Below are 17,578 nucleotides of genomic sequence, written 5' to 3'. Positions count from 1 at the left end.
TTTTATTTAAAATGTTACCGTAAACCTGTAATAGAGGCGCACCCACTAGCAAGAGGTTGGAGCATTTTATCTTGGTTGACTTCAAATATATGATAATTTTTTCCACAGAAAACAGTATTTTATGAATATTGAGCTATACTTTGTAAATTTGCAGCTTTCAGGTTTCCCGGTAATCGTCATCAATCATTGACAATTTTTTCTAACTAGAATGATGATACTTTTGCTACACAAAAAGAATGTGATTGAAAATAAATCCTCAACTGATATTGTTAATTTTACAATTTTGACAACAAACACAATGTGAATATTTTTAAACTAATGGAAATAATTAGTTGTAACAGCTGTAGACACACGTAATGTGAGCTATGTGAAATTGGTTGAACCTTCAGGTACAGTACCTTGTGATTGAATAAAACCGTTTGTGCTTTTGTGTCTATCTTTTTGAAAAAAATATGTGAAATGCATCAATTAATGAAGTCATGATGATTTATTTGGAGGTATGGTTTGAAAGACTTGCAAAAATAAATACTGCAAGAACGGCGATAATAAACAAATTAATATCCTGGGGCGGTTCTTGGTGGTGGGCAGTGGTCGCAACCTCCTGGGGCTCCGGTCTCTCCATCGGCTCCATTGTCTCCGTTGGCTCCTGGCTGTCCTGGGGCTCCAGCAGATCCGTTGTCTCCGGCTGGTCCTTGTGGTCCTTGGGATCCTGGGTTTCCTGGGGCTCCTGGGGATCCGGCTGGTCCAGCTGGTCCGTCTGGTCCTGGGGCTCCTGGGGCTCCGGCTGGGCCTGGAACTTCAACGACCTTTCCTGGGGCTCCTGGAGCTCCGGCGTTTCCTGGGTGTCCGTCTTGTCCAGCTTGTCCTGGGGCTCCTGGTCCGCCGGCGTTTCCGTTGTTTCCTGGCGCTCCTGGTTGTCCATCGGATCCTGGATTTCCGTTTGGTCCCTTTGGTCCGGCTGGTCCTGCTGGTCCGGCTGGTCCGGCTGGGCAATCGAAGCAGAACTCGTGGTGTGGGGCTGGGGTGGCGGCTGGTCCGTCTGGTCCGTCGTTTCCTGGGGCTCCTGGTTGTCCATCAGATCCATCCTCTCCGTCTGGTCCTGGTTGTCCTGGTGGTCCAGCAGCAGAGACTCCGCATCCGCAGCATCCACCTTGGTGTCCGCTGAATGAAGATCCCTCAACTCCGGCGCTCTCGTATCCAGCTTGACGGCGGGAACGGACAGCTCCTCCAGAGACCTTAGCGAGAACTTGGGTACGGGTCACCTCTCTCCAGATGTTTCCAGATCGGGATCGGCAGAAGTCAACCTCGGATTGCATAACGGACTGCATATGTTGCATGTAGTTGTAGAGCATTGGAGCGGCAATGACGCACACCAATGTGGCGGTGAAGGAGACGGCGACTCCAACCAGAGCCACACGGCGGAGGGAGCTAGCCTCGTTTTCGAGTTGCTTGATATCAGACATCTTCAAATAACCAAATATACTCAATGAAATTATTAATGAAACTCACTTCTCAGAACAATAGAATGAGATGAGAATACACCTACTCTCTGTTCACCTTCCCCACTTTTTATACTACAGGTGGGCGGAGATGGGTTAATGAGTGTACACTGACAATAGAGAGAGACTTAGCTGATGAACAAAAAAGGTGATAGTTTTTTCTCATCAAGGAAATACTTACGACATGATGGCAATTCTTCGGGTTGGTTATCGACCGTGGTAGTGGGGGGCGACCACACCGCACAAAAAATTTGACATTGCAGAGGACACAAATTGGAAATGAAGTTCCGATATTTGGCCGCGGAAGTGATTACTGAACAGCTAATACCAAGTATTTTTATTCATGTGTGTTTTTGTCTACAACAGTGTAGTTTCAGAAAAAAATTGACTCACAAAAATATGTTGCAACAAAGAATACATGTGTATTAGATTACAGCAGAATATGACTGTAGTTTACACGCAAATGCAAAGGCTAGAAGCAGTATTCCAACATTTTCCGATAATTTGCAGAATCTTATTTCAGCTTAAAAACAATGTCAGATACAAACATTCTTTTTACACCTGAAAAAAACCTGAGATAGATGTTTTGCTCGTTCTCTGAAAAGTTTCGGTTTGGAATAGAACTGGGTTTTTAGAAAACGTATTCACGTACTTTGTTGGTTTTAATAAATTAGAAGTGGAGACTTCGACTCTCATTGTATTTTCAATATATGGCGTTGTTAAATGCTCTTTTATTGGTATAAAAATTACAAGCAGAGACAGCATAATGAAATGAAAGTTATAAAATCTATCATCTCTATTTTCGACAGCAAAAAAACACGCATTGTTACTAACAATGTTTGTATTAACATTGCTGAGCAGTAAGTTCCTAGTATGTTTCTTTACTACATTGTTTTGATGCAAACTAACAAAAAAATCTGTAATAAATTTTCAAGACAAGTAATTGTAAACTGAGTAAACATTCTAGCAGCAATTAACATGTTTTGTTTTAATTTCCTTCAATTTATTTATGTAACGATTACCATCTCTCCATAGCTAATACTTAAATTACCAGCCAACATTTTTTAACCACTTTTGCAAATTCTGCGAAATTTCTCTTATCGTCTAAACTTTTTGGTCAAGTACACATCTTTAAAAACTTTAGTAAAACCTAGATATTGAAAAAAATAACAAAAAACCAAAGTGTTTGAAATTTGAAAATTTATTTGAGTTTTGAGAAATTACATGCAATGAGAATGAGCAATGGAGATACAAAGTAAGTGAGAAACCTAATATCCTGGGGCGGTTCTTGGTGGTGGGCAGTGATCGCAACCTCCTGGGGCTCCGGTCTCTCCATCGGCTCCATTGTTTCCGTTGGCACCTGGCTGTCCTGGGGCTCCAGCAGATCCGTTGTCTCCGGCTGGTCCTTGTGGTCCTTGGGATCCTGGGTTTCCTGGGGCTCCTGGGGATCCGGCTGGTCCAGCTGGTCCGTCTGGTCCTGGGGCTCCTGGGGCTCCGGCTGGGCCTGGAACCTCGACAACCTTTCCTGGGGCTCCTGGAGCTCCGGCGTTTCCTGGGTGTCCGTCTTGTCCAGCTTGTCCTGGGGCTCCTGGTCCTCCAGCGTTTCCGTTGTTTCCTGGGGCTCCTGGTTGTCCATCGGATCCTGGGTTTCCGTTTGGTCCCTTTGGTCCAGATGGTCCTGCTGGTCCTGGTGGTCCGGCTGGGCAGTCAAAGCAGAACTCGTGTTGTGGAGCTGGGGTGGCGACTGGTCCGTCTGGTCCGTCGTTTCCTGGGGCTCCTGGGGCTCCGTCAGATCCATCCTCTCCGTCTTGTCCTGGAGCTCCGGGTGGTCCAGCAGCAGAGACTCCGCATCCGCAGCATCCTCCTTGGTGTCCAGATGAGACTGATCCTTCAACTCCGGCGCTCTCGTATCCAGCTTGACGGCGGGAACGGAGGGCTCCTCCAGAGACCTTAGCGAGAACTTGAGTGCGGGTCACCTCTCTCCAGATGTTTCCAGATCGGGATCGGCAGAAGTCAACCTCGGATTGCATTACAGATTGCATATGTTGCATGTAATTGTAAAGCATTGGGGCGGCGATCACGCACACCAATGTGGCGGTGAAGGAGACGGCGACTCCAACAAGAGCCACACGGCGGAGGGAAGTAGCCTCGTGTTCGAGTTGCTTGATATCGGACATCTGGAAATACGATGATTTGAATGGGTGGTTAGGAACACGTTAAAGGCAGAACTCATCGAATCAAGAAGAATAGCAAAAGTAGAAAAAATAGAAACCGTTAATACCAAAGAAAAAAACTAAAGAAATGATGAGAGGATACCTGGTCTGTCATTGCTACCAATTGCTTTTATACTACTAGGAGGCGGAGATACCTTAATGAACGCACAATGTCGTAGGCGGAGACAAAACTCTCTTTCAAATTACGGTGATAGTTTTATTTCGTATCGAGGAAATAGAAAATACCCGACATTTATTGCGTAATGGAGAATCTTCACAGAAACAAGAGAGGGACGCTACACAAAAAGACCACCTAATGAGATTATGAAGCCAGTGCACCGAACAACAATTTGAAATCATAGAGAAGAAGGAAGAGAATTGTAAAATCAACCATAGTCAATGCTAAAAAACGTATGTGGAAGATTACTATCTATTCTACTCGTTGATTGAGCAAAAATAGTTATTTTTTCAAGTTTTTCAGTGTTATTAAATTTCTATTATATGCGTCACCCCGGTTACTGTTTTTGACAAATTTCCATGCATACTTGGCATATGACTTCGTTTTCTGTTTCTCTGACGTTGGCATTGAGGTCATCACCTAAAATTCATTTCCATTGTTCTACAGTATGTTTATGCAAGTCTGCATTATTACTTCCCTTGAATGTGTATTACACAATCCCTGTATCAGTGTCATTCTTCAAAAGTTCATTTCTCATATTCACGAAAGCTGTCCTATGCTATGCCTAATCACTTCAAGAAGGAACCAAAAGCCTAAAAAAATCAAGTTTTTTTCTCAGTCTGCCCTTGTTGCGTTTTTCGATCCTTGCCACCAGATTAAACTGCCGCTCTCAAACGCACCGCTGATGTTTCTGTGATCTTACTATTAATGTTCACAATTCACAATGACGGAGAGGGATACCGATCATTCAGAAAAAAGGGTAACCGAAAGGCTCTTGTCGCTAACTTTGAAGGACATCTCAAATTTCGCCGCATTCCAACCACCCACAGCGAACCAATTGAAGCTTCACTAATTTGTTCCGCTAGTAGTATTTACCGGCATGCCAAAAAAGTCAAAGACAACCGTCATATAAAAATAATTGTCAATGAAGGAGAAGAATCATTTTGAAAACATTACGTGGGAAATGTTCTATTTGCATATTTACAGGAAAAACTTCACAACGTAGAAATGTTTAAAGCAAGGGCGTGGTATTCATCATCAATAATTTTTTTGGTGTATGCTTGCAAGTATTTGACAGGTGATCCAGCCCTCACCATTCTGGATTGGCAGCATCATTAAGAGAAATCTATCTGACACCATCTTACACCCATATTCACGTTCCTAGCAATTATCTAGCATGACATAAAGCCTATCTTTCCAAGAAACTGATTAAATCAAAACATTTTGCGTCATTTGGAAGAGTGCGACATTGGAAACTTTGATATTTGGTAGGTTAATGAGAAACCAAATTTTAAGAGATTACGATAACTGAGTAGGAAATAACATTTATAAACGAAATTATACCGAAGAAAAACTGAAGTTCTGCTTACACAAACCTCGGAATGAATCATAACGTCGTCTGCTTTATAGTGTGGAACTAGACATGAGTACTTGTTAAACTATTAGGGATTCGCTTGAATTTGTTTTTCGCAGATTGTTCTACAAGATTAACCACGGCTACTCAATTACTTGTTTTTGAGAACAATTCATCATCTTTTCCGTCACTTTCAAAACGTTGTTTAACGAAATCACAAAAGAAGAATCAGAAAATTTGTCAATACTTTATTTGTCAAAACATAAAGAAAGACAGGCAACGCAAAAAAGCATTGGAGATACAGAGTGAATGAGCTTAATATCCTGGGGCGGTTCTTGGTGGTGGGCAGTGATCGCAACCTCCTGGGGCTCCGGTCTCTCCATCGGCTCCATTGTCTCCGTTGGCTCCTGGTTGTCCTGGGGCTCCAGCAGATCCGTTGTCTCCGGCTGGTCCTTGTGGTCCTTGGGATCCTGGGTTTCCTGGGGCTCCTGGGGATCCGGCTGGTCCAGCTGGTCCGTCTGGTCCTGGGGCTCCTGGGGCTCCGGCTGGGCCTGGAACCTCGACAACCTTTCCTGGGGCTCCTGGAGCTCCGGCGTTTCCTGGGTGTCCGTCTTGTCCAGCTTGTCCTGGGGCTCCTGGTCCTCCAGCGTTTCCGTTGTTTCCTGGGGCTCCTGGTTGTCCATCGGATCCTGGGTTTCCGTTTGGTCCCTTTGGTCCGGCTGGTCCTGCTGGTCCGGCTGGTCCGGCTGGGCAGTCGAAGCAGAACTCGTGGTGTGGAGCTGGGGTGGCGGCTGGTCCGTCTGGTCCGTCGTTTCCTGGGGCTCCTGGGGCTCCGTCAGATCCATCCTCTCCGTCTTGTCCTGGAGCTCCTGGTGGTCCAGCAGCAGACACACCGCATCCGCAGCATCCTCCTTGGTGTCCAGATGAGACTGATCCTTCAACTCCGGCGCTCTCGTATCCAGCTTGACGGCGGGAACGGAGGGCTCCTCCAGAGACCTTAGCGAGAACTTGAGTGCGGGTCACCTCTCTCCAGATGTTGGATGAACGGGAACGGCAGAAGTCAACCTCGGATTGCATAACGGATTGCATGTGTTGCATGTAGTTGTAGAGCATTGGGGCGGCAATGACGCACACCAATGTGGCGGTGAAGGAGACGGCGACTCCAACGAGAGCCACACGGCGGAGGGAGCTAGCCTCGTTTTCGAGTTGCTTGATATCAGACATCTGTAAAGATGATAGGTTGTTATAATTGGGTGTAATGAGGCATGATGATATAATTCTAATTGCCGAAAGTCTCTACGTTGTTACAAAAAGGATAGGTGACTAGAAAATACTTGAAAATTTAGACAGATAAAAAGATTAGAAGACTTACCTTGTGTTGGGATGTGATGAGACACCTGTAAAATGCCACCCACGTCTGCCTTTTATACTGAAGGTAGGCGGTGTTTGCCACCTCCGTGTGTATTGAAAACATAACTAGAATTCTTAAGACGCAGACAATAAGAAGGCGGAGTCGTTCGTCAAGAGATACGGTGAAACTATGAGACGTCAGTGAATGAAAAGACAATGAAAAAATGTCCGCAAAAGGTCGACAGTTTGTGATAAAAAGCGTTTTGGACCCGGCGGTGATGTAATAATGTCGTCTTTACACACGGTTGCTGAGGGACAAGCCGGTAGGTTGTGGTGAGGGACAAAAGCGGAAGTAAATTAAAAATGACTGATGCAGATCACACATCTTCTGAAAAAATGAGGGACAAGTATGTACGCGATTTTTTAGGAGAAGTTATCCAAGGATCAACGTCAATCAGGTTTAGAAAGTAATTAGGATACTTTCGAAAAAACGAGGGAAGTGTTCGCCAGGGGAAAACAGGAACAGCTGAACTAGGGAAAATGATTGATTGTATCGCCTCACAGATCACAACGCAACTTTACATTTTCGGTAATCCCTCTTTTCACTAGTTCCATTATTTCCTGGAAAAAAGTCAGGAGAAGAAAGAAAAAGAGGAGAAGATGATATGATCCAAAACTTGAAACTTCAACAACTTTCGATATGTATTCGAAATCTACCAGAAACTGGTCAACGATAGGAAGTTGAATGAAGCGGAAGCCGTGGATTTTCAGCCTGGATGCATTGATTTATGAACAGAGGGAAACGATGAAATGGTACAACAGGGTAGAAGTGCAATCAAGCAGATTCATCACGGATGGCCTTTTTCATTCGAAGTTGGCGGTATCGGTTTTTTTTTCTACCAAACCCAATAGAACTACTCAATCGTTTTATAACTTCAGTAAAGAAGAGTGTATTCAAATGTTGGTACATTTAGGGTACTGTGGCGGTGATCCGATTAGTCTATCTTGTTCAAATAGATTTCTGGCATCTTTCTTTTTTCCACACTTTTCCGAAATCTTTGATCAGGTATAACATTTACTTCAATTCAGGAACTTTTTTTTTTAGATAATCTGATGATTTACTCTAATAGTGATTTTCAATTCTTAGATTACTTCCGTGATAGGTATTTGAACATCGTTTTGGTTTTTTGTCACGACCAATCTTCTTCTACTACTGTTTGTTTGGTAGTTTCATCAATGCCATCGCCGCGATAAGCAATCGTGGTGGCCGTCCGTTTTGAATTCGGGTTCCAAATAACTTCCGCATTTCGGTAGAATTTGGAAGTAAGGTCATATCCTATCATTTGTTTACGATCCTTCCTTTCCTTTCGTTTACAATTACGTTTTTTTTCAATAGAGGGATATACAACAAGGTGATGCTGTGAAATGATATGTTATGAAGTGGTATACCGAAATTTTATATCATGAAGTGGTATACTGTTCATGCAAATAACACTCTGGAAAAACTGAATAACAATTATTGATGGCCAATCAATATAATTTCTTGGCCAATCGACTATTTTTAGCAGAATCTTAAGATAAATCGAGAATGAGATGTTTGCAGCTTTCAACATATTTTTTGCTGATTTTGTGCATGGGGCCGAAAGGAACAGGCAAACATCCAATTGTTTGGAAATATAGTGATTGTATGAAATCTGAACAAAAGAACCAAACAGATATATGTCTTCAATATTTTATTTTTTGAGGTAATTAGAAAGACAGGCAACGCAAAAAAGCATTGGAGATACAGAGTGAATGAGCTCAATATCCTGGGGCGGTTCTTGGTGGTGGGCAGTGATCGCAACCTCCTGGGGCTCCGGTCTCTCCATCGGCTCCATTGTCTCCGTTGGCTCCTGGTTGTCCTGGGGCTCCAGCAGATCCGTTGTCTCCGGCTGGTCCTTGTGGTCCTTGGGATCCTGGGTTTCCTGGGGCTCCTGGGGATCCGGCTGGTCCAGCTGGTCCGTCTGGTCCTGGGGCTCCTGGGGCTCCGGCTGGGCCTGGAACCTCGACAACCTTTCCTGGGGCTCCTGGAGCTCCGGCGTTTCCTGGGTGTCCGTCTTGTCCAGCTTGTCCTGGGGCTCCTGGTCCTCCAGCGTTTCCGTTGTTTCCTGGGGCTCCTGGTTGTCCATCGGATCCTGGGTTTCCGTTTGGTCCCTTTGGTCCGGCTGGTCCTGCTGGTCCGGCTGGTCCGGCTGGGCAGTCGAAGCAGAACTCGTGGTGTGGAGCTGGGGTGGCGGCTGGTCCGTCTGGTCCGTCGTTTCCTGGGGCTCCTGGGGCTCCGTCAGATCCATCCTCTCCGTCTTGTCCTGGAGCTCCTGGTGGTCCAGCAGCAGACACACCGCATCCGCAGCATCCTCCTTGGTGTCCAGATGAGACTGATCCTTCAACTCCGGCGCTCTCGTATCCAGCTTGACGGCGGGAACGGAGGGCTCCTCCAGAGACCTTAGCGAGAACTTGAGTGCGGGTCACCTCTCTCCAGATGTTGGATGAACGGGAACGGCAGAAGTCAACTTCGGATTGCATAACGGATTGCATATGTTGCATGTAGTTGTAGAGCATTGGGGCGGCAATGACGCACACCAATGTGGCGGTGAAGGAGACGGCGACTCCAACGAGAGCCGTACGGCGAAGGGAGCTAGCTTCTTGCTCGAGTTGTTTGATATCAGACATCTGGAACGTCAGAAACTGTTATCATATCAAGAAGGTAATAAAAGGTAATGTGATACTGTTTCGTCATTACTAGTAAAAGATAAGATCTATCTCTTCTGTAGGTAAAGAAATAAGAAGAAATGCTTACCTTAAATGGATTGAGATGAAACACCTACCAAATGCCATTCGCAGGCGTCTTTTATACTCATGGGAGGCGGTGTTTGTCGGAAGGGTGTTGGCAAGAAAACAGTCTTCTTATTTACGAAACGCAGACAATCAGAATGAAGAAAGCAGCTATGCCAAGGTCAAGCTCTATCGTTCCGTACTCTCTGTCTTATGCTCTATCATTGAGCGCAATAGATATGACATTGAAGCTGATGAATTAGGGAAGTATTTTACTCTAATGCGCTAAAGACATGTGTTCGTTATTTTTGGCAAAAAAGAACGGAAAGAGTAAGATGTGAAGGGATTCAGTCGGTAAATTGAAATCCAACACATTTTTCCACATTGCATATGAAAATATCCAAGATCTGTGAAACGATCAATCGTGAGCCATATCTCGAATTCCTAAAAAATAAAAAATAAAATTCCCAATTCTGAATCTAGAATTTTACTTCTCTTTTACAATTGTCAATATTCATTACAATTCCATGTCTTATGATTCATTCATACACCTCAAATATGCACGATGTAATAATCAGTCTTGTTTCTGAGACACTGCAACTTCTTTGTTTCATTCTTGAAGAATATTTGTCGACTTTTCTCGTTGCCATAATTACCCGTCAACCACCCCTCTCAACCCAACCCAATCCAACCATACAAGACCACATAAGAATAATGAAGCTGATGGAATTGCCACCCAGACAACACAAGACACGTACACTCAATACTACGGTTGAATGGCAAAAGAAAAGACAAAAAGACCATTTTGAAAAAATGAAGGGGTCTTCCACACATAATGTTGTTGTTTACCTCGTCATCAAGTTGGTCCATTTTGTCCACAAAACCCAACAGAATTGTTTTGTACACACCGCCATGAAAGAACAATCAAAAATAACAGAACACGTTTTTTCTTATTTCTGCTAGAAATGAAATTTTCCAATAAAATTCTAAGTAAGATAACATCTGTTTCAAGAAATTTTGAGTTTGTAGTGGAAACAAGTACTTGTTTTCAAAAAGCAGAAATTTAAAACTATTCAATGTCCAAAAGTTTGGTCACCTTGGTCATTGAATTCTCGGCCTAGATTTAAAAGATTACAGTTCCCGAATTCTTTCTTTTTAGGCAAAATAATTTGATCTTATCTAAAAGTACTAGCGAAGTACTAAATGTTTTGATGTTGCTGTCAAATAAAACAATAGATGTGAACCGAAATCGTTTCAGCGTCCTCCACGATGAGATATATCGGCATGACAGCTCAGTCAAATGACCTTCTCAATCTACTACTACTACAACACAATAACTTCCTTCTTTCGTTTTTTTTTTCTGTCGATGCAATGGTTTTTGTTTTTCTGCGACACGACGGCGATTTTATCAATTGAAGATATGCTTTTCCGGTAATCGTTCTAGGTAATGCTATTTCGCAAATGGTTATTGTGTTCTGTGAAGATTGATATCTAGATTAATTCCGTTTCACAGCAAACGAAGGGGAGGGGATTTTACACTCTTGCCGCTAGAAATCTGATATTTTGAACCTTTGCTAATCAAATTAGAATTATAGACTCTAGGCAAGCTTAATCTTCGATCAACCAAATGCCAGCCGTTGTAACAATATAAAAAAAGGTATTTTTTCTTTCTTTTAATTGGCTGCCGATGTCAATGACGCAACAAATCGCAGCTTATCGCCGATAAGAGAGATATATTGAGGAACACCACGTACATATTGCGGACACTTTCCCCTTTATTTTCCATACAACCAAGTTTTTGTTCCTTCCGTGGATTCGATCGGCGCTTCTGAACCCTCATCATCAACCTCAGTATCTCCGCTTCTCCATCAGTTCTCCCATCTTTTCACTGCCACCTTCCATCACCCACACCGATACCTGCCCTTGAAAAAACCGGCGTCAACTCAAACCTTGTCTGCGACTCATTATCTTCATCATCTTTTCTCACTTCAACCCAAACCTGGATAGAAAAGAGGACCGCTTTTTGTGTTTTTTTTTGTCTACATGCGTCGGGTGAGAGAAAAATGAGAAAAAGACCCTATCTGTTCGGTTTTTTCATTTCCTTGAGGAAGTCATTAAAAAATGCCATTGGCGGTGGGGATGAATGAAAAAATAAAGAAGAGTATCTTAGGAAGTGATATTCTTCGTTTTTGGAAGGGAACTACGAAAAAATAGATGCCAATTCCATACTGTTCTATTCAAGCTTTTCTCTAATTACGTTCTCTATTTTGTTTTTTTTCGATTAAATCAGCATTAGCAAACATCCTAGAAAGTAGTTGTACACTGACGTCATGTAATCCGATTTGCGAGAAAAAACTACTTCACTGTAATGAATTAGAATGTCTGAATGATGAGTAACATAAGCTATATGAAAATTGACCTTGTTTCAATGCGGTACAAAACACAACGCATATGAAACGTGTGAACAAGAAAAGGGGATCAGAAAACACTTATAACACACAGAGACACTCCAAATACGAAGGATCAAGTGGACGAAGAGCATAAAGTGGTTTCCGCTAGGCTCCCTTCTCCGGAAAATCAAAAACGTGCCCTTTCAGAGCACTCGGTGTGTTCCACGGCTTGGTTCCGTTAAAGCAAAGAAGATTAAAGCGGCAAAATGACGACACTATTGTGCAATTCTTCTGCCAAAATGCAATTGTTTTTTTGAAAGACAAGATTTTGTATATAAAAAACAATTGAAACAATGAAAAATTATGTAAATAACAAACACGGATATGCAAAATTGTTACAATGTTTGTCAAATGTGCTAAAACAAATACAAAAAATGAAATTCATCATAAAATACAAACCTTTTATTTCCAAAATTCCACTAATGACATGGAAAATAGTTGTTTTTCAAAAAACTGTCAAACTGAATTTTCATGACTCACAAATCATTACCAGTCTTACCTACCGAGAAAAATCAAGTTCATGCCGTCACTCATAATTGTATCAAATCCCATCCAAACAGTTTGTGGATTCAACATGACTCATACTCCTGTAATTTCTCTAATTTTCATAAAACTCTCAAGGTTTTTCCCAATATTTCCGCCTAGTGGCGCGTGCCACTGTTGTGAGTCAGTTGAGCGTCTTCGCGGAAACTGGTCTGGGGCTCGTCAAGCCATGCCGCCTCATAAAAGCGGACGTGCTCCAATATACAGTCCTCCGGAAATCTAATATAGTGAGTCAAGAAAACGCGACCAGTCAGTTCGTTCGACTCTTCATTTCTTATTTTAAATTATCTTTAATTTAATTTATTTATAATTTATATAAGATGAAGTTATTTATTCCTCTGTTATCTATTTCTACTATACTATTACTGACACACCCAACACAAGGTAACTATCTTCTCTATTTGCAAATCGAAATTGATCAAATTATCAGAGTTGTCATTCCATCTAATAATTTATTTGACACATAAGAAAGGAATCTGTTGGTAAAATATCGTTTAGCTATTCAAATAATAGATGAGATACTGAACTGTGTGGTCTTCTTTCTTCTTGTTCATCAAAAATCAGTCATCTGAAACAATTTCTTCATTCTCTTCTAGGAAGGCAATGTGTGATTGATGAGACTCGAAATATGTCATAAAATAGAGCAGATTCATCGGTAAACATCAAGAGGGTTCGAATGGCGTTTTTCATTTCTGTCTTCCGCGCGGAAAGCAAAAAACAAACGAAAACGTTTCAAGTGTCTTCTATTTTTTTGCGTCTTTCATTTTCTTCCCTCTCAATAAGATCAAAAAACTATTTAGGTCAATTGCGGCGAGCCCATTTGATTCATTGTTTCCCATTTTCTGATAGATCACAAAAAGTTCCGCGTTCCGGGTTATCTAGTTCAAGGGCGAAAATAGCAGTTGTACGCAAAAAAAACCGTTTTCATGGGTGGCTATCAGTTAGATCGGTATCATGTCACTACTCCCTTAAATCCTTCGTATTCAAGAACAAAACCAAGGTCGGACTTGCTTGCGTAGTAGTCGTAGTATTTAGAGGTTCAAAGAACCAAAACCTAAGACAGAAAAAAAGAAGAAAAAGGACACCGTGATCGGTATTGTGACAAGAAAAGACAAAACCACAGGCTACTAGGGAATGTTTCAAAAAAAAAAGAATTTGAAAATAACAAGAATTGAAATTGCAGGGGCCGAATCACCGTCAGCTGGAAAAGTATGTATGACAGTTGAGCATTTGAAACCTGCCGACAACACCACACAATTTTATGAATGTGCTCCATTGAATGAAGATGAAGTGAAAGGATACGCTTTGAGTAAGAAGTATTTAGGAGTCTGGAATCTTAGAGATTGTCCGAAAGAACACGAATTCGATGAACCAAAACAAAGATGTGTTGAAAAGAAAACTTTCAGAAGGTATCAGTGACCATTTTTGAATAACACTAATGTAACAGTATTTTTCAGACAACAAGTCGCTTGCGCTCAGAATGCCCAAGCCTCGGGATGTGTTGCATCTTGTCAAGGTAACTTTTCTTTTTTATATTCCAGACACCCAAAATGTACTTCCAGCTCCAACTGATGTTGCCAACCAGGGAATGGAATGCAACTGGCGTTCCTCCGCTCTCCAACGTGATCCAGCTAGCAATGCATATTTCTTCCAATGTGTCCCATCATCTCCAACCGAAGGATGTGGAGAATGGACTAGAATGCAATGTTCACAATCCACTGTTTTCAACGCTGATCTAAATGTTTGTGTCCCATTGGCTATACAGAACTCTTGTGACAGCTCCACCCAGCAGCCAGTATGCAGTTGTTCTCAAGTCTCCAGCTCCTGTCCAGGAACATCTCAGTGTCAGAATGTTAGATATATTTTTTTGGAAACTAAAAGCTGAACTAAAATGTAAACATTTCAGAAAGTTTGTTGCCAACAAACAGATACTCTGAACCTGAATAATCTCATCCAACACCAAGCACCACGTAAGCTAGAATAATAAACAAAACACACATAGATTCCCATTTTTCAGTGTGCCCCGGATCAAATGTCCCACCACTTGGTTCATGTAACGAGCAGTGTCCGCAGTGTAAGTGGAAACAATCGGAATAATATTAAAATCTTCGAGATTTACAGATTCTGCTTGTACCCCAGGGCTTGGATGTTGTCCCGTTCCAGTAAACGAGCAGCCAACCGGAATGATCAAAATTAGTAAGTTTTAATGTAAAAAAAGTTTGCCTTTTTCTTTCTCTGAAATCATTTGTCTTTTTCTTTCTCTGAAATTGGCCTTCTCTTTCTCTGAAACAGTGCTGATTTCTTTAAACGTTGTTTTTCTGGTACAATGCTCAGCAGTGTCGTAGTAGATGAAGTGTCGTAGTATATGGCAACCGGTACGCAATGAGTGTGAACTCTGCGTACTTGACCGTTCGTTACGCGCACATAATCCTAATGATTGTTGAGCTCTTGATAATTAGCCGATTTTACTTCATTTTTTTACTTCACGAAATTGTTTTTTGTAAAATTATCACTCCTACTTTTCAGCCCTCTGTCCTGGATCATACTCTCCACCATTCGGTGTTTGTGGATCATGCCCTTCCGGAACACAATGCAACGAACAACTCGCGATGTGTTGTCCACTCCAACAGCAACCGTCTACGGATATTGTATACAATGTAGTCTTACTCTGTCCTGATGGTACACCTTCTACAACGTCTTGCTCTCAAGGGTGTGGTCCAAACAATGCTTGCTTCCAAGGAGCTTGTTGTCCGATTAGATGCCCAACTGGACAGGTAATTTTTGACGATTTGTGAATCAAAATTTAGTTTTCTTCTTGCAGAACGCCGTCGGTTTCTGTTCATCTGGTTCTTGTGGAGTTGGAAGCTGCTACTCAAAAACCACTTGCTGTCAAGAACCAGTCAAACTCCCAGTATGCTCAAACGGAATGATTTCCCAAAAACGATGCCTTGTTGCTGCTGAATGTGGACCAAATCTCGAGTGCTCTAACGGAGGTTGTTGTCCAATTCCATTCTGTCCAAACGGTGTCACTGCTCGTGGAAGATGTTCAGCAGTTAATGGATGCCCAATGGGACAAGCTTGTATGGAAGGACTCTGCTGCCCACTTCCAAGATGCTCGAATGGCATCACTGCTCTCGGAATTTGCACCAGAACCTTGGATTGCGGAAGAATCGGCGTCGATTGCAATAACGGAGCCTGTTGTCCACTTCCGTCATGCCCGAACAACGTTGCATCCACTCAAAGATGTGCTGCTGGATGCTCGAATTGTTGTCCAGTAGGGCAGACATGTATGAATGGTGGATGTTGTGATCTTCCATCGTGTCCAGCAGGAGGATTTGCTATTTCTATGTGTACTGGAAAGTGTGGAACTGGATTTGAATGTGTTAACAGCGGATGCTGCTCTCTTCCAAGATGTCCAAGTGGATTAATGTCTGTGCAGAGATGCGTCATGGGAATCGGGTGCCCACCAGGAAACGTGAGTAATTTTAAAAATGGAATAGGCCTGCCTGAAGATTCTTGAAAAGCAAATATGAACTTTGATCATTTCAGCAATGCGAAAATGGAGTCTGTTGCCCAATGCCAATGTGTTCAAGCGGTAGCATTGCGTCGTCTGTTTGCGGAATGGCTAACTCATGCCCAATCGGTTATATTTGTGAGGGTATGTATTTATAAGTATTTTCAAGTCGATAACTTGAAAAGTGATTTCAGGACGTGGATGTTGTTTGGAACCACTACCACTGTGTCCAAATGGAGGAAGAGCTTCTATGAGATGTTACAGAGGAGCTGAATGCCCACCAGGGTACGGCTGCACTCCATTAGGTATGCCTTTTGGTTTCATTTTCATTTAAGATTCAATAAACAATGTTTACAATGGATTATATAAGATTTTACAGGTGGTTGCTGTCTTCTGTCAATGGAACCAGTGTGCCCAACCAGATCCAACGCAGTTTGCCAATGCTCGCCCAACAATGTTTGTCCGTCCGGCTCCAGTTGTACTATGGGCACGTGTTGCTCAAGCGGCATAAGCCCTATTGTCTCGTTCAGTGTTCCTGGCACAGGATGCCAAAACTCGAATCAATGCAATGGATACCAAAGCAGTTGCTCTCAATGTGTGCAGGGAGTGTGTTCATGTGTCAATGGAGCTGCATCAAATGGAGCGACTTGTGAACAAATGGCACCGACTATTCTGACTTTGGCTAGAAATGGATGTGATCAGTATGGTTCGCCATGCAAATTCCTATTGTCCACGGCTAGAAGACGTCCGCTTTTTGCACCAACCTCGAATATGACAGAGACACCTTGTAAGTTTAAACAACACCTCAAAAAATGAAGTGAAGATTAAAAAATTTACAGTGTTCTTCAATGTTGCATCCAAGAGAAAGTGTGTGGCCAATATCCAAAACTTCGATTCTGACTCAACATGCCTTCCGAACGAGAAATGCATTGATGGAGAATGTAGAATGTAAGAAACTCACAAAAAATTTGAAATAATACTAGTTATTTTTCAGGAAGCTTTGGCCTGGAGAATATGGATGTCAAACCGACACCGAATGTCAGTCCAGATGCCCCAATACGTATTGTGAGAAAAAGAAGAGCGACAAAAACGTTCCACAGTGTCAATGTGCCAATGGAATGTTGCTTTACGGAAGATGCTGTAAGTTTTCCTCTAGAAATTGTTTTTTCTAAACCAATTCAAAATATTCAGTCTCGCAATGCCCACGAGGATTCCATGAGTCCGGAGCTTTTTGTATGCACGACGATGAAGACAAATTCTGGATGGATGCGGAGGCACAAGACAATCTGAAAGCTTTGTTGAATGCTGGAAAGTGTTGATCTCGACGAAACACGGAAAAAGTTTATGTATATTTGTATTAAAATATTGAAAAATGTTTATTTAAATCATTTTATAATATAAATCTACCCAGAAAAAAGTTGATACCAAATAACATAAAATTGTAAATCAGTATGAAAAAGATCACAAGTCTTAAGAAAAGGAGAATCTGGAGCATAATTTGAGATTTCTGTGAAGATTTAGAAAAAGACAAGAAACAATTCGACCTTAAGGGTATGTATCATCAAATAATCCGTAACGGATCAGAATACCTGTGTGAAAAAAGAGAAAATGATAGCAAGTCTAATGTCTATGATCCTACAAGTTTTGAACTCGATTTGACAGTTTT

The 17,578-nt window shown here is 42.2% G+C and overlaps 6 protein-coding genes across 6 annotated transcripts; 2 read left to right on the top strand and 4 right to left on the bottom strand.

Annotated features, from left to right (window-relative positions):
* Positions 1-479: 479 nt before the first annotated feature.
* GCK72_024561 (uncharacterized protein) lies at positions 480-1,206 on the top strand (the record flags this gene model as incomplete). Its single annotated transcript, XM_053735936.1, has 2 exons — positions 480-497; positions 589-1,206. The coding sequence occupies 2 exons, from the start codon at positions 480-482 to the stop codon at positions 1,204-1,206; spliced, it is 636 nt and encodes a 211-aa protein (XP_053579502.1).
* Positions 555-1,463, bottom strand: GCK72_024560 (uncharacterized protein; the record flags this gene model as incomplete). The annotated part of the gene is made up of 1 exon (XM_003118250.2): positions 555-1,463. One exon carries the CDS (start codon positions 1,461-1,463, stop codon positions 555-557), a length of 909 nt encoding a protein of 302 aa, XP_003118298.2.
* A 1,304-nt stretch (positions 1,464-2,767) lies between these two features.
* On the bottom strand, positions 2,768-3,676 carry GCK72_024559 (uncharacterized protein; the record flags this gene model as incomplete). The annotated part of the gene is made up of 1 exon (XM_003117630.2): positions 2,768-3,676. One exon carries the CDS (start codon positions 3,674-3,676, stop codon positions 2,768-2,770), a length of 909 nt encoding a protein of 302 aa, XP_003117678.2.
* A 1,883-nt stretch (positions 3,677-5,559) lies between these two features.
* Positions 5,560-6,718, bottom strand: GCK72_024558 (uncharacterized protein; the record flags this gene model as incomplete). Its single annotated transcript, XM_003117604.2, has 2 exons — positions 5,560-6,468; positions 6,617-6,718. The coding sequence occupies 2 exons, from the start codon at positions 6,716-6,718 to the stop codon at positions 5,560-5,562; spliced, it is 1,011 nt and encodes a 336-aa protein (XP_003117652.2).
* Positions 6,719-8,394: 1,676 nt separating this feature from the next.
* Positions 8,395-9,491, bottom strand: GCK72_024557 (uncharacterized protein; the record flags this gene model as incomplete). Its single annotated transcript, XM_003117958.2, has 2 exons — positions 8,395-9,303; positions 9,459-9,491. 2 exons carry the CDS (start codon positions 9,489-9,491, stop codon positions 8,395-8,397), a joined length of 942 nt encoding a protein of 313 aa, XP_003118006.2.
* A 4,122-nt stretch (positions 9,492-13,613) lies between these two features.
* GCK72_024556 (uncharacterized protein) lies at positions 13,614-17,231 on the top strand (the record flags this gene model as incomplete). Its single annotated transcript, XM_003118262.2, has 14 exons — positions 13,614-13,807; positions 13,856-13,914; positions 13,961-14,250; positions 14,305-14,368; positions 14,416-14,472; positions 14,520-14,594; positions 14,925-15,172; positions 15,220-15,873; positions 15,948-16,056; positions 16,107-16,217; positions 16,292-16,699; positions 16,752-16,860; positions 16,907-17,052; positions 17,104-17,231. The coding sequence occupies 14 exons, from the start codon at positions 13,614-13,616 to the stop codon at positions 17,229-17,231; spliced, it is 2,652 nt and encodes an 883-aa protein (XP_003118310.2).
* Positions 17,232-17,578: the final 347 nt, after the last annotated feature.

Source organism: Caenorhabditis remanei, chromosome X, assembly GCF_010183535.1.
Source record: "Caenorhabditis remanei strain PX506 chromosome X, whole genome shotgun sequence".
Classification (NCBI taxonomy): Eukaryota; Metazoa; Nematoda; class Chromadorea; order Rhabditida; family Rhabditidae; genus Caenorhabditis; species Caenorhabditis remanei.
The sequence above is the reverse complement of the archived record's forward strand: the minus strand, read 5'-3'. Positions and strand labels throughout refer to the sequence as shown.